Source organism: Delphinapterus leucas, chromosome 5 (genome assembly GCF_059928025.1).
Source record: "Delphinapterus leucas isolate spDelLeu-1000000601 "Yukka" chromosome 5, BTC_Dleu_Yukka2, whole genome shotgun sequence".
Classification (NCBI taxonomy): Eukaryota; Metazoa; Chordata; class Mammalia; order Artiodactyla; family Monodontidae; genus Delphinapterus; species Delphinapterus leucas.
Window position 1 is genome coordinate 74,865,514 of NC_143133.1, and position 16,661 is coordinate 74,882,174.

Here is a 16,661-nt window from a genome sequence, read left to right on the forward strand (position 1 = left end):
CAGTATTCACATTCTCCAACTATTTGTCATGACAACTTTGGAGTTAAAATAAGTAAAAGTAAAATTTTATACAACTACGATTCCTGGGGAAGAAAGGAAGGGAGGACAAACTATGCTCTGAAAACAGCATAATCCAGCCATAATGCCAAATGTAAATAACGTCATATATTTTAGCAAAGCAAAATAAGACTAAACATCTTTAAGAGTTAAACTGGTGACCCCAGACTCTTTCAATTTTAGTTCATTTTCCTAAAAAAAATTAAAAGAAATCATATTGAAAATAGCCAAAATTACCATAAATTAGGAAGGAAAGACAAGCAACAGAAAAAAAACACACAGCAAATTATTTTGGAGAGGAGAACTTTGTTTAACCTTAAACCCATAATATGGTCACAAATATTTTAAAATATAAGGACATACAGTGTGCATGTCACTTCCCACTATCCCCTCATCAGGCTACTTCTCCCTCTGCCCCATCACTGTTAGTTTTCCACTATCCCTCCAGATTTCTTTGTACGTAGAAAAACAAACACAAATCTGTATTCTTATTCCACGGGTGCCCCCTTAACACACAAAGTAGCACATTATTCACACTGTCCTACATCTTGCTTTTTTTCGCTTTATAACATATTTTGGAGATCTTTCCATGTCATTACACAGAAAGCTTCCTCATTCTTCACAGCTGAGCATGACTAGTTCTACCACAACTTCCATCTATCTTCTTCAGGCTAACCTTTAATGACATTCTGTTCAGTCAACTACTTAACACCTGAGTTAGTTTCTTCCCCCCCCCCCCCACCAAAAATTATAAAACAGAGAAAGCACCTCATTACCTAAATTTTATCCTTTTTAGAAAGTTTATTTTTCAACCGGGTAGAGGGAAAACGCCGCACGATTTTCTCCTCTTATCACTTAAAATGAAGCTACAAATTAGAATGCAGACTTAAGTGAAATTACCTTTTTTTGATTCGGGGGATCAGCATAATAGCCACATCAACAATTACTGTAAAAGTTTCTTTAATTCTTGGGCTTTTCCTTCACTGTAAAAGAAGACATTGGTTTTTTTCTTTTTTCTTTTTTTTAAGGTTAGAAAGGCTTAAGGTCGTAGTGCGTGGCATTCTGATAGCAAAAAACCGCCACCTGATTCGATCTTTCATTTGCCAGGTCAGAGGACGAGGCTTTTACCTTTCAGGATTCTGCTATTACTAACAGGACGACTTCTACACCGGCGAAAACGCACTCAGGAACATAAGCTCTGCGGCGCTACGCGTTGGAAACTACACTCCTGGGGCCAGAGCTCCAGGACTAGCTATAAAGACTCCGGCTTCGCCGGCGGAAAGGCAGCTAGAAGAGACAGCTGCCGCGGTGACACGGAACAGGCGGGAGCGGGTGGACGGAAGGAAGGAGAAGTGGCGCCGCGCGGGGCACCCTCGAACCCGCGCAGTCGCTCGAGTCGGACGCGCGGAGCCGCGCGCTCCCCGGGGACCGAGGCCCGGAACCGCGACCACTAACGGAACCAGCCCACGGGCGGCGGTGGCCGCCGCACGGACTGCGGACCGCGGCGCGAGGGCGGGGGTTCCCCGGAGGAGCTGGCCGTCCTGGCGCCCCATTGGGCTCCGCTCCAAACGTGCCCGAGTTGTGACAGGAATAAAGTGGGTCACAAGGCCTAACGGGTCCCCAGCGAAAGCCCTCTCCGCACCCGGTCTCCGGCTTTCCCGGCCGCTCTGCCGCTCGAATCGGCCCCAGCCCAAGAGCGCGCTCCAGCCACCCGGCCCCGCCGTGCACCCCAATCCCGCCCCTGCCCCGCAGGTAACCCCAGCTTTTCCGGAGGGCCCCTCAACCGGGGCGAGCCTCCGCCCCAACTCCCGAGAAAAGACACACTACGGCGACGGGCAAAACTTGGGCTTCAGCACCCGCCCGCCCCTCCCCTGGCCGCCGCCCCCCGGCCCCGTACACACCGCCCCCCGCTCCCTCCCCTTCCCCGCGCCCTCACCTTGCGGCTTGCGGCGGCTCCGGCTTCTTCCCTCCCCCACCCTGGAGCCTAGCTGCGGTGACTCGGAACAGCTAACCCGGCTGCGCCCGGAAGACGCCGTGGCTCCCAGCTCAGGCAGTACCTGGAGCTGAGCGGCGCCCCCCACCCACCCCCAAACAATTCCCCGCGACTGCCTCCCGCTCCTCCTCCCCCTCCCTTTCCTTCCCCTCCTCCACCAGCACCGGTAGCACGCATGCGCCGCCCAGGCAAGCCTACCGGCGGACGTCGCGCCCCAGGCCCACCCGGTGGGGCGCCACTCACCGGGAGCGCGCACGCGTCGGCAACCAGATTTCCTTCGCCCTCTGGGTCTCGGGTGTTTCCTTTTTTAAGCCGGTCGCCGCATGCTGAGGCTGTGATTGCACTCCTTCTCGGCGCATGCGTCATCAGTGACCCCCGCGGGCTCCGACGGCTGGTGCTCTGCGTTCGCCCCTCCCCTCACTCTCCCTTTCCCCGGAGCGTCTCGGTGCGCATGCGACTTGCCTCGTTAGTCAGCCCTGAGCTGCGGAGGGGTTCCCGGGCGCCGGAGGAGACTCCCGCTCCCTTGGGCCGCGCGTTTGCGCGATCCGCGGCAGCCTCCGGCCGTGCAGGAAAACCGAGATCTCCCTGGCGCTCCTTCCCTGCACCGGTTACTGGAAAGCAGGGGAGGCGGGGCCTGGTCGGCTGAGGGTGCGGCCGAACCCGGGAGTGTTAACTTTGGGTCAGGGCGGCTTTGGTGTTCACCCTGGATTCGAGGAGCGAGGAGGAGAGAAAGGAGAGTTTCTTGTATGAGGGATCCAGAGGCTAAAAAGCAGACCCTCTCTCTCTTGAAAAGCAACTCATTTTGCGAATGCCAGGAAAAAATTTTCGGGTGTTGGCAGGCGAAAGACTTTTTTCCCCTTCCAATGGTATCACTTGCGTTTTGTCTCCTTAGACTGGAAGAGGGGATTTGTGAAGGTGACTGGATCTCCAGACTCTTCGCTTCCCCTCTCCTGCAGGTGCACTGCTTTAGTCGCTTCTTATTGGAGGGTGGGCCTGGGGAGACCGGACGGGAATCCTTGGCTGGAGGAGGGAAGGCAAAGAAGGTATGGATGTGCTCCTTTGGAGTTTTTTACCTGATCCTAAAGGCCAGGTGACAGTATAAAGGAAGATGGGAGATGAAGCAGTGGGGATAAACCAGGACCCTAATTTGCACTGCTTCCCTTGTTAGAAAAACGTGTGAATATCTCCCCCTTATCTTAGGGGGAAATTACTTCCCTCGATGGTTAAGACACACTTGGTCCACAAGGGAAAGCACATTTCAGTAGTTGAAAATTATTGGAAAAGAGATCTTTTACTTTCCTAATTCCTAATAGTTTTCATATTTTAATGAATGTCCTTGGGGTTTGAAATAGAAGCCATTTTCTTGTTTCAAAAAATAACTGTTGTGACTATAAAATCCTCCCTTCAAAGTAACATTCATCTCAGTAAACATTTCAAATTCTTGCAGTGTACTCAAGAGAAAAGGAACATCAGAATCGAGGAACTTATTCAGATCCCTGATCATTCACCTGAGGATTTTTCTGTCAACAGTGGGAGAGCATGATGGAGTCATCATATGACAGGATTTTAGTAGACATTTTTTTTCCTGCTTAGCAGTCTTTCCCTATTCTGATCATTTCCTTTGGAGAACTATCCTTTCTTCACTCTCAGACCATATGGCTGGGGCAGGACTCCAGAGGAAAACATATTTGAGTTAATCTTCTGCCTTAGGTTAGACTTACTAAGAAGGGTGATCTCTCTTTTCCAATGGATTTAAGTCTGGAAAAATGGAAGCCTGAAGCCATCTTCCCACTCACAGATTCTGAGAAAAAAGGCAACATGGAAGAAAGCAGATTCAGAAATGGAGATTTGGGCTGGAGACATGTGTGATGCCCTGAATCCATTGTGGACTAGATAATTCTGGAAATTTCAGCTAAGTTACTCAATAAATTCTTTCATGTATCTATTGCTTAAACCAATGAGAAGTTTTCTGTCACTTGCGATCATGAGTCCTAACATACTGGTAGCAAGAGATGAGGCAAGATTAATAATACTGATAAGGAAGGTTTCAACTAGACAAGAGGGTTTGAATGCTTTCCCTAGGATGTGGATGTTTATTCTAGAGAAAGTGATATCATATTCTGCATCATCTAGAACCACATATCTTCAAAAATACCTTTGCGGGCTTCCCTGGTGGCGCAGTGGTTGAGAGTCTGCCTGCCGATGCAGGGGACACGGGTTCGTGCCCGGGTCCAGGAGGATCCCACATGCCGCAGAGTGGCTGGGCCCGTGAGCCATGGCCGCTGGGCCTGCACGTCCGGAGCCTGTGCTCCACAGTGGAAGAGGCCACAACAGTGAGAGGCCCATGTACCGCAAAAAAAAAACAAAAAAAAAACCTTTGCCCTTTTTAATGGTTCCATTGTCCTCTTATTCACTAGGAATGTATCATGTTCATCTTTGACTCCTTCCTCTCTTTATGTATTTAATCATTTACCAAGAACTGTTGATAATCCCCTGTTTTTCTGCTCAGTCCTCTGCCACCACTCAGACATTTCCCGTGGCTCAGTTCACAACTTATCTTTCTGCCCATATTCTCTCCAAGATGAAAACTGTATCAGATATTTTTAATCACATTTCCAACTGCCAGACTCCACTTTTCCCTAAAAGAAAAATCCTGCCTCATAGTTTCATAGACCCTAAATTGTCCCCCAGCCTAAATCCTCTCCTTAAACACAATTTATGTAATTCAAATATTGTTCATTTCTTCTTGTCCACCTTGCTATAATTTAAACTGAGCGTTTCCAACTCCCTTCCCAACTGATCTCCACAGTCGATGTCTTGATGGAGGCAATATAGCTTAGTGGCTAAGAGTACAAAATTGGGAATTAAAGGCCAGGATTTATTCCAGCCCCACTACTTAATATCTGCATGACTCTGAGGAAGTTATTTCTCTGTTCTTCACTTTCCTCATCTGTAAATAAAGGATAATAATCCTATCTCATAAGATAATTGAGAGAAGCTATAGAATATAGATAGAGTGTGTGCGTGTGTGTTTGTGTGTGTGTGTGTATTGTACTACCTGGTACATAAGAAATCCCATAGTGGCTATTATTAATGATGCTCCTTTTTGTGTAGGTCTTACATCTCTTGCTCAATTTCTTCCCCTAGTTCCCTGTGTCCTTATGTCCTTTCTGTTCTTTCATAATACCTCTCTCATCCATCCTTTCCTTGACATTCCTAGTTTTGCCACTATAGTTTAAGGTGGATTGGAACATGGGAAGTTTGATATGCATAATAGGGAATATACTGTTAGGGTTTTTTTTTGTTTTTTTTTAAGAATCCTTCATGGTTTAATCAATTACTCTTATTCTTTCTAGATCCTTTAAAATAGTGGGAAGTCAATAATATGAGGTGGTATTACAGACTGTAATCAAAAGTCTAGGCTTAAATCCTGACTAATACTTACTAAGAGACACTGAGCAAGTTAAGTAATTTCTCTGAGCATCAGGGTATTTATCTGTAAAGTGAGAAGAAAAGCATTTCAGAATTGTGATGATCAAGTGTAAATTACAAACTACTGCAGAAAGGTTAGGTGATAAGGATGGGTGGTTTTAGATTTTTATGATTTGTTGTTGAAACCCTAGGAATGATTGAAACAACTCATAGATTTGCAACTCCAGCCTACACCTCTCCTTTGGGTTCCAAACACATATCCAATTGTCTATCTGATGTCTCCTCTTGACTATCTCAGATATCTTAGATGCTCCCTTCAATCTGTTCTCCACAGAGCAGCAAGAATATTCTTTTAAAAATATAAATAAAATCACATGTTCCTACTTAAAACCTTTATTGTTTCCCATTATATCCAAATTCCTAATTGTGGCCATAATAACCTCTTTGATCTAGCCCCTGCTACCTCTCCAACCTCATGTCCTACCATTTTCTTCTTTTCCTGTAACACTTCCAGTTCCTTGCTAATCTCTCTGTATTCTCAGACTTTGGTACATGCTGTGCTCTTGCCTGGACCACCCTCCTACCTTTTCTCCTGGCTGGTTCCTCCTCAATCTTCATGTCTCAAAGATCTAACTACCCTATTTAAGAGGTCTCCCTCCTACCTCTCACCTGCCCCACACACACAGTACCCACAGTTATTCTCTATTACTGCGCTTTTTTTGATATTTGTTTTCTTATCTATTAACTAGCTTCCCCTTGTCACCACTACATGGTAAATTCCAGGAGGCAAGAACCATGTGTTTTTTTCACCACTGTACATGCAGCATCCATTTCAATGCTTGAGTTAAATGAATGATTGAATGAATGAATGAATGAATGAGATGAAAGTTAAAACATGCTAGAAGATTTTCAGGATCATTCTTATATTCCAAGTTATGATTGCAGGCAGATTATAGTCTTGTCAGGAGGTAAACTTAGCCATGTGTATTAAAGTACAAAGGAGAGGTAAACTGAAAACGGTTAGTGAAACACTAGTACTGTGTTAGTAATTGAGTATTTGAAGACCCACAAGAATATATAACACTATAATAGACACAGCTAACACCTGGATGAGAGGCTGCTGAATAAGGTCCAAAATAGGCAGAAAAGAACATGAAGTACTCACCCTCTAAATAGCTGCTTACATTGGGACCCAGATACTTTCTCCTTCAGCCAAGACTACAAGCTGGACAAAACTGGACCTAACACTCCCACTTTCAGGCCTATAAGCAGAACACATGAGAAGAAGAGGATGAGAGAATCATTGGAGCCATGTCTTACGAGGTTCCTGGAGAGCACTGTGGCTTTTCATTTCTCGTTTATTCCCCACCCCACTCTACGTTACGTGAACGAGGCTCCAACAGAATCAGCTAGAGAAACTGCAGTGACTGTAAGAAGAGACTGGAATCTCATCTCTTGCAGACTGTTGATAGGCTCTGCATCCAACTACATGAACAGGAGGATAGAGACTTGGAGAGAAACAGCTAGCCAGGAAGTGGGCTTAAATAATGTAACTCCTACAATTTGGCATGGCAAGGATATGTAAATTTCTACAGGGTCCATCAATGCTGCTGAGAAAGTGCCCTCCGGGTTTGAAACACCTTGACACCTAAGGGGAAAAGAAATTCTAGCAGCAAGAGGCTGGTATACTTCTGGGAGTGGGAACTGAGAGAGATCAAAAGAGAAAGAGCTGCAGAAAGAACTGATCGCCCATATCAAGGAACCATGCAGTGGAGAGGCTGCCTCTGAGTTTCTAGAGCTCAATGTGCCCATTAAAGAGTGAACATTTTGATGCAATATGGATTGTATTTACCCAGTTAAGAGAGACTTATCCCTTTCTTCCTTAATCTCCCTCCCAGTCCCCAAACCACAGAGAATGGACCTTGAAAAGAGAGGGAAGTAATTGGCTAAAAACAAACTCCACCTTCCATCTTCAGAGTTCCTGAGTCACAAGTTCAGCCAGAGAACACTTGCCTGGGACCTGAGATTGGAGTTTTAAACCAGACAGACTTTTCATAACCAAAAGTGTGAGAGAAGAGTTAAAGAATATGTTCAAGATGTCTTTAGGGGACTTGCTAACTAGTGCAGCTTAATCAACTGAGGATCTCATTAACACAAAAATTCCAATTCAGCTAGCCTGGGATGGGGCAAGAGACTGCATTTCTAACAAGTTCCCTGGGGCCGCTGCTGATTCTAGGACCACACTTTGACCAATAAGAGACACTATAAAGTAGGGAAGGGAGTTTCAGTAGAGCATGGTTGGCAGCAAGGAATAGAGAAAAATATTAGGTTGGCTATATGAAATATCCATTTTTGTAGGTCAAAATGTTTGAATATTGGCAATTTCAAAAAACCTTTTAAGTTTGTATCCAAGCAAATAAAAATTCATTCAATAAAATGGGAAACACAATATTAAATATTAAATAATTCCCCCACATTCTAACAATTATTTATACCCTACTTAAGTGAGAATGTATAAATGAAGTAGGGTATGAAATAGTACTGACCTGTATTGGTAAGCACGAGTACTTGCTAGAAGAATGTATTTGTGTGTGTGTGTGTGCGTTACTTGAAAAAGGCTGAGGCTGGAATCAAAACCAGCCACCTCTAACATGCTATAATTTTATGAATTTTACAAATGTTAAAGTTTTCATGAACTATGCTTGTATGTAAAAACTACTGCCACCTGGTGGATTTAAGAGTTAAAAGAAATATGGATCTTTTTATTCAGACATCTTAAATACTTTTAGTACTTCCTCTGTTAATTTTTACTTAAAAAAGGAAATAGGCAAATATGGATTTACTAAAACAAGATTACATTTAGGGGAACCTTTTGCATTTAGTTTCAATTGGAAGGGAAATAATGTTTATACTTATATATATTAGATGGCACTAAAGTTACATTTTAACTTTATGATAATATGGCTTTTCCCTTAATTTCCACAACTGTTTTATCCTCAATAGGAATTTTTCCATCCATTTGTTAGAGAATTTCAGGAGTTGGATCTTATAGGTAATTATGTCTCTGATATGTGTGCATAAAACTATAATAAAGACCACTGTGTGCAACTCCCAACTTTCCTTCCCTTCATCCCAATATGTATATTTTCAAAACCTTTCTTTGCTATCTCAGAAAGGGTCTTCCTGATTCTTTCCAAAGTTAGATCATTTGATTTTACCTTATCTGGTGAAATAAATTATCATTACCTTACTCAATCTGTATTTAACTTTCCTTCTACTTCATCATTCTCTGCAGCCTCTGTGATCCCAACTCACCCCCAAGAAGAGCAAAGAGCCTTTTCTGATTCCGTGTTAAACTGCCTCAATTCTCACCAATTTATTTTTGTAATCTAATCATTTAAAGTCTAGATTCTCTCACAGACATCGGTGAATATCCATAATCAGAATGATGGGACATCAATACAAAAATAGTAGAAGAATAAAATCTGTTAGTGAACTATTATTACATGCTGGATTTAACACCATTGTCTCTAAAAGTGGTGTTAATTATTAAGCCAAGATAAAACATCCTGCAGGTCTTCTTCAGTGTCCTCATATTACATATTTTCTCATGATGAATTCTTCTGTGATTACTATTAAAACATACATAAGCCTCATAATATATTTTTCTCACTTCTCTTCATGATTTAGAAACTTACATTGTATGACTTACAATGTCATACAGTTCTAATGATTCTGTTGCCTAACTGTGAGTATACTTAGTAAATCAATATTTTCTAACTTAATAATAGAACTATTAAAAACTACAATAATGAGTGGAGAAGTTTCTTGTGTACTTTTCAGAATCTTTAAATTGCATTTTTTCTATTGATTGGTTAATTTTTTTTAATAGGTAAGAGATTTCGAACAAAAGTCATATGGTCATAAATTTAAGTATTTTCATTCAAAGCCCCTAAATAATAGACTTTAATATTGATTGAAGTAAATTAAATGAAATTTCATGGTTCTCTTTCATCATTTTTATCCACAGGCCTCTTTGGAAGTGAGCAGGCAACACAGAGGACTTGTAATATTTTTGTTTTTGTCCAATAAGGATCCGAAAAAAGATAAATCACAAACAAATATTAAGGGTTCAGTACAAATTCTAGATTTGTTGGAGGCAATGAATATTCTAAAATACCTGAAAGTTTTTATAATGACATATAAGCTATAATTCTAATATAAAAAAGAAATTTATTTATGAATTTTCTGATCTTTGATTATAAAGGCAGTGGCAAATAAAATATTCCATATATAAACACTTTAAAGCTATTTATTAAATATTTCTATTTGGTATCATCATTATCACTGTTTGAGCTATTAGTGTCATCATAAATACAAGTGTTTCTAATTGAAGATACCATCACATCTACAATGACTCTTTTGGGGTTTTCTTCCAAATCAGTCTGTATTGCTCCAACTTCTGCTAGCTTCCATTCAAGTTCTGCAATAAATAATCCATCAATAAATCAGATAAAAATCTTGGAACATCTATATGAAACAGAAGTTGACTCTAATAAAATTAATGTGGAAATGATGATATATTTAGAACTAGGTTACAATGAAAGTACTACAATATCAAGATACACATTGGATACAGCAAAGTTATACTTAAAGGGAGAAATTACGGTTAAAGTGTTTATTTTAAAATGACTGAAAATAGTGCTTTGAAAGTACAAATCAAGAAGTTAGGAAAAAAATAAAGTAAACCCAAAGAAAGCAGAATGAGGCATATAATGAAGAAAAAACTTTAGCAAAAGTAGAAAAACAAAATCAGTAGAGGTGACCAACAAAATCAAAAGTTGATTCTTTGAAGAGACTAACAGACACAATTTGGGCAAAAATGATCACAAGTATAGGAAAGAAACCAAATAATATAAAGATTTTACACACGGGGAATAACCAAGATAAAGACTTTAAAGCCATGAGACTACTATGAGAAAAAAAGTATGCCAATACATTTGAAAATTTTAGTGGGAAAATTTCAACAAAAATGTGAATTACGAAAACATATTCAACAGGGAAACTGAAAAGAATTGAACTGATAACCAAAATCCCCCAACCCTGCAAATTCCTTATTTGTTAAATTTATTCCTAAGCACTGTATAAATGAACAGACCATTTGTGAGGAAAATTACAAAATACACTTATGAGGAAAATTACAAAATATATTACATTATGAAAAGTAATACAATTGACGCTTGAACAACACAGGTTTGAACTGCAGGGGTTCACTTATTCGTGGATTTTTTTCAGTAAATGTATATTATAGTACTACATGATCCATGGTTGGTTGAATCCACAGATGCAGAACCGCAAATATGGAGGGCCAACTGTAAAGTTATGTGTGGATTTTCGACTGCATGGGGTCAGTGCTCCTAACCCCTGTGTTGTTCAAGGCCAACTGTAAATATATTATATTTATGAGGAAAACTACCAAAAAATGAAAGAAGACCAAAATAAGTGACATGCTATATCTTATTCATGGATAGGAACATTCACTATTATTAGGATATCAAGTCTCCAACAATTAATCTATAAATATAATTCTAATAACTAACCAACAGTATTTCTCACAGAACTTGACTAATTCCAACATTTATATAAAATTTTGAAAAAGACTTGCCCTACTAGAGACAACTAGATTGTTACAAAGGTACAGTAATTAACACAGTGCTATACTGATTCAGGGATAGACAAACAGACCAGTGGAACATAGTAGAAATTTCAGAAACAGATTGAAGCATTTTTTTTAATCCTGAAAAATGACACTGGAAATATTAAAAGCCAGTGGGGGAAAAACACATCACATACATTAGGATGGTTACTATTTTAAAAAACAAAACAGAACATAACAGGTGTTGGTGTGGATGCAGAGAAATTAGAACTCCTGTGTACTGTTGGTGGGAGTGCAATATGGTGAAGCCCCTATGGAAAACAGTATGCTGTCGCTCAGAAAATTAAAGTAGAATTATCATACGATCTAGCATCTCTACTTCTGAGTATACATTCAAAAGAACTGAAAACAGGGACTAGAACAGGTTATTTGCACGTCCATGTTCATAGCAGCATTATTCACAACAGCCAAAGACAGAAGCAACAAATCTTTCCATCAACACATTAGTGGGTAAACAAAATGTGCTATAAAAACATACAATGGAATATTATTCAGCCTTAAAGCCTTAAAAAGGAAGGAAATCCTGACCCATGCTACAACATGGATTAACCTTGAGGACATTATGCCAAGTGAAACAAGCCAGTCACAAAAGGACAAACACTGTATGATTCACTGAGAGGAGTCAAATTCAGAGGTAGAAAGCAGAATGGTGGTTGCCAGGGGCTGGAGGGAAGAGAGAATAGGGAGTTATTGTTTAAGGATATAGAGTTGCAGTTATGCAAGATGCAAAGAGTTCTAGAGATGGATAATGATGACGATAGCAGCACAACAGTGAAAATATATCAATACTTAATGTCACTTAAAGATATACTTAAAAATGATTAAATAAAATAACATTATTTATAAATTAAGTCCCAGGTATGTAATGTATACCACAATAACTACAGTTAATAATACTGTATTGTATATTTTTAAATGGTTAAAATGGTAAATTTCATGTTATGTGTATTTTACAATTAAAAAATTTTTTTCAAATGTAACAATTTTAAAAAGCATGGACCAGATAACACACTATTCATGATAGTGATTGCTTAGTGAGGCAGGGAGGGGAACAGGATTAGGAATGGAAATACAGGCAACCTCAACAATATCTGTACTGTTTTTTTCAATAATAAACAAATAGCTGAAGCAAACATGAACAAATGTTCACATTTGTTATTTTTGGTAATGATTACATGAATATTTACTATATTATTGTCTGTATTTCTATGCAGTTTTTAAATTTAGAGGATAAGGTACAAGCTGAAAAAACAAGGTAGTAAAACAAAGAGGGGCCTTAGAGACTGGGAGAAGGAAAATTCTGGAACAATCAAAATACTGGAGGCCTTAGTAAGGCCAAAAGCAGTTTTAGGGGAATGAGAGAGTGAAAGGAAAGCTGTTAAAAATAGCTATTCACAATGGCTTTAATACGATTGTCTGAGAGAAAGATTTTAATAATACAGGATTAAAGCAGTTCCAAGAAATGACTAACTGAAGAATATGGTCTTAGAACTAGGTTAGAAAGTAAACATTATTAAAAAAGGTAAAAATATAAAGTCCTGTGCTGTAAACTGTCAAAAAGAAAATAGTAGTAGGCATAGTCCTTGTACCTGTTAGGGAGACAAAACTCAAAGGGAATTGGTTAACCAACAAAATCTGACAGTATGTAGGTAAGTGGAAAATAAGTTGTATAGAGAATATATGCTATAGAAATTCAGTAGAGAAGATGAGAACAGATTATAAATTGGTCCAGAATCACATAATGGAATAAATGGTAACCTAGGAGACCCATGAAGGAATAGGGTTTGGATGGAAGAAAAAAGTAGGGTAAGGTATTTGGGGTATAGGAAAAGAGTATGAAACAAAGTATAAAGCCATAAATGAGTTAAGTGCATCTGGGGTAGTGGTTGAAGACCAGCCTGGCTGGAGCAGCAACTAGGAAGCACTGAGAAGTATAATTGTATAGATGGGCTGAAAGTTTCAAGCATATGATTCTGAATTTTTAACTTATTTGAAACAAGGAACCATTAAGGATTTAAGCAAGTGCGTGTTATGACAGTATTACTGTAGGAAAATTAATCTGGAGGCATCTAAGAAGAAAAAGAAGTAAGAGAAAATAAGAAATAAGAGGAAAAACCTTATGTTTTATGAAAATAAACTTTCATGATATGTTAATTTATAGAAGTTTTTTTACAAATGAATTTAAAAGTAACATCATTACCTTCTAGCTTGAGATTTATCCCTCCACATTCTATAATTCCAATGAATTTGCCTTCTATCTGACCATTTTTATAAACAAAAATTGTTGGTAAACAGTTGTCATGGTAGTGTTGAATACAGCTATTCACAATGGCTTTAACAAATTTAGCTTCAGGAAACTTTCTTGCTAGGAGACTAAGATGCTGGTTAACCAACGAACACATTGGGATGCTAAAAAGAGAAACAGTACACACAACGTTGTTAAAAAACAAGACTACTTATCTCAATCTAATAAAATAAGTGAAACATCTCCATGACAAAAATATATCTTTAGATATTCTTTTAATATAAGAGCATATCAATTGCTATCCTCTATTTTTACCTTTAGTAAGGATGAACTATAGAGTTCTCTGATTTTTAAAAAAATATATTTATTTATTTATTTGCCTGCACTGGGTCTTAGTTGTGGCACGCAGGATCTTCGTTGCAGCATGAGGGATCTTTTAGTTGCGGCATGCAGTTTCTTTAGTTGCGTCTTGTGGGATATTTAGTTGCATCCTGTGGACTCCTTAGTTGCATCTTGTGGGATCTAGTTCCCTGACCAGGGATTGAACCCGGGCCCCCTGCATTGGGAGCACGGAGCCTTAGCTACTGGACCACCAGGGAAGTCACAAGTTCTCTCATTTTTATTACAAACACTGTTATAGCCTAGGAATGAAGCTTGCTACCACGGGAATTTGCTGCCTAACTGAAGCTAACCACATCTGACTTAGCATCAATTTAATCGAGCCAGTTCCTAGTTTATAGCACATGGAGGGGGTTGGGGGGCAGTGGGGCGGGGGGAGGAGAAAGAAAGAAAAAAGAAAAGAAAAAAACAGGACATATCTAGGGACTCCTTAGCAGCTCTGAATTGAAACAAGGGGATCCCAACTCTTCATCAAGGGTTTATTTCCACATGAGATCATCACATCTGAAGTTATTTCAAGCTTCCTTGAATTCCTTTACTCTAACAAACTTCATCCATCCTTCTCTTTGACATGTCACATCCTGTTCCCCATCATCCAGAACTATTCTTCATCAGAAATTTAAAATTGATTGGAAATGTAACCAAAACCTACAATTCTTCCTGCTCTATCACTTAACTCTCATTACACTCACACGTTAATTAGTCCCTTTTCTCTCAGTCTATCACTCACTCATAGATTTATCAAATACTTTCAAAGCTAATCCTCTGCTTTATCCCACACTCTTTCCATGTCCTATGGGGCCTTTATTTGTTATTCTGCTTCCCTCTCTTCCTGTTTTCTTAACCTTTCCTTCTCCACTTTACATAAAATTACTAAATTTTTTAAAAAGTCCCTTTTAACTCTCCCTCTAATAAACTACTCTCTCTCCTTCTGGTCACAGCCTAGATGAAAAAGGTAAAAAAAAATCTCTATGTTCTGTTCCCTTCCCTTGTTAAAGAGTTCTCCTTTTTTGACTTCTGTGATAACACTTTCTATTAATTTCCTTTTTACTCCTTTGACTTCCTTCTTCTGTCTATACCTCAAATGTAGATATTCCTTGTAATTATGTCCTAGACCCTTTTCTAATTCTAGACACATTCACTGGGCAGTCTCACCCATTCTGATATCAACAGCCGATGAACTTCATCTCCCCTCCTCCCTCAAACAAACAAACAAAAAAATCTGATCTTTATCAGTATTTTCTTTAAAAAAAATAAAACACTGAATTTGATACATGTATTTCTCCTTTGTATGCATTTTCTCATCATTCATATAGAGCATGTTTGAAACAACAGTGTAAAGAAATATTTGTGTGAACTGATGTTAATTAGGGAAAAGTTCTTTAAACAGACAAAATTAGTACTTTTTTCTCTTGTACTACACTTTATATGTCCTTTCAAAATATATATATAATGTTTAACGGGCCTCTTGTACTATACCATAAAAGCATCTTATTCCCCTTTGTATTCTCAACTCCTAAAACCTGTCACACCTATAGTTGAAGTCGAAGCTCTCTTAACTGAGTGGCTCATGCCAGGGCATACTGCATGCCCCAGGCAGGTGGTAACCCTTCTGGACTTTTGTCTGTTTTTGCCCTCTACACCTATTTATGCCCACTGCATATTTTATTATAATTAACAAATAAATAAAAATGGGACAACAAAAATCATTGTAGTTCTTAAGAAAATCAAATGCATGCTTTGGAAAAACTTAATAAAGCTGAACCACTAAGAAAAAAATTGCAGTTTAGTTCATTGTAGGCTAGACAAACATAAATGATAGAGGAAGAATAAGGATTTCTGCACTCAAATTGCTTCGCATGTACTTTTGAGTTCTTGCTCCATTTTTAAACAAACCCTGAAAACTGAAATCAATGGTAATGCGCTAGGTCTTATCAATATTTGGGGGAAGACTTGTATATTTTTTAATTTGGCTTTTCTTTATCAGTTTCTGGCTTTTATCCTCAATATATTTTGCTAAACTTGTTTCACAAATTAAAAAAAAAAATCTCAACAAAGTGGGTATAGAGGGAACGTATCTCAACATAATAAAGGCCATATATGACCAGCCCACAGCTTATGTCATACTCAACAGTGAAAAGCTGAAAGCCTTTCCTCAAGATGAGGAACAAGACAAGATTGCCCACTCTTACCGCTTTTATTCAACATAATATTGTAAGTCCTAGCCAGAGCAATTAGGCAAGATACATAAATAAATAAATAAATGGCATCCAAATAGGAAAGGAAGAAGTAAAAATGTCACTATTTGCAGATGACATGATATTATATGTAGAAAACCCTAAAGACTCCATCAAAAAAAAAACTGAATAAAGAATTCAGTAAAGTTGCAAGATAAAAAAAAATCAATCCACAAAAACCAGCTGTGTTTCTATACACTAATCATGAACTATCAGAAGGAGAAATAAAGAAAACAATCCCATTTATAATTGCATCAGAAAGAATAAAATACCCAGGAATAAACTTACCCAAGGATGTGAAAGACCTGCATATTGAAAATTACAAGACATTAATGAAAGAAATTGAAAAAGAAACAAACATGAAAGATACTTTGTGCTCATGGATTGGAAATTATTTTTGTTAAAATGTTCATAGCACCCAAAGCAATCTACAGATTCGATGCAATCCTTATCAAAATGCCAATGGAATTTTTCACAGAAAGAGAACAAATAATCCTAAAATTTGAATAGAATCACAAAAAATCCAAATAGCCAAAGCAATCTTGAGAAAGAACAAAGCTGGAGGCATCTTGCTTCCTGATT

General features: G+C 38.9%; 2 protein-coding genes across 10 annotated transcripts in view; both read right to left on the bottom strand.

Moving 5' to 3' along the window:
* The window catches only part of CLOCK (clock circadian regulator), a 144,962-nt gene extending 142,827 nt beyond the window's left edge, over positions 1 to 2,135 (bottom strand). For all 9 annotated transcript variants that reach the window (XR_016393289.1, XR_016393288.1, XM_089911942.1 and 6 more), the window contains exons 1-2: positions 1,994 to 2,135; positions 958 to 1,040 (exon numbers count right to left, since the gene is read on the bottom strand). The gene's annotated coding sequence lies outside the window, so the exon portion shown is untranslated. The remainder of the gene's footprint in view (positions 1 to 957; positions 1,041 to 1,993) is intronic.
* A 4,125-nt stretch (positions 2,136 to 6,260) lies between these two features.
* PDCL2 (phosducin like 2) overlaps positions 6,261 to 16,661 on the bottom strand; it is a 51,552-nt gene continuing 41,151 nt past the window's right edge. The window contains exons 5-6 of the mRNA XM_089911948.1: positions 13,399 to 13,607; positions 6,261 to 9,965 (exon numbers count right to left, since the gene is read on the bottom strand). Of these exons, the coding sequence (XP_089768074.1) occupies positions 9,808 to 9,965; positions 13,399 to 13,607 (367 nt within the window). The 3' untranslated portion in view covers positions 6,261 to 9,807. The remainder of the gene's footprint in view (positions 9,966 to 13,398; positions 13,608 to 16,661) is intronic.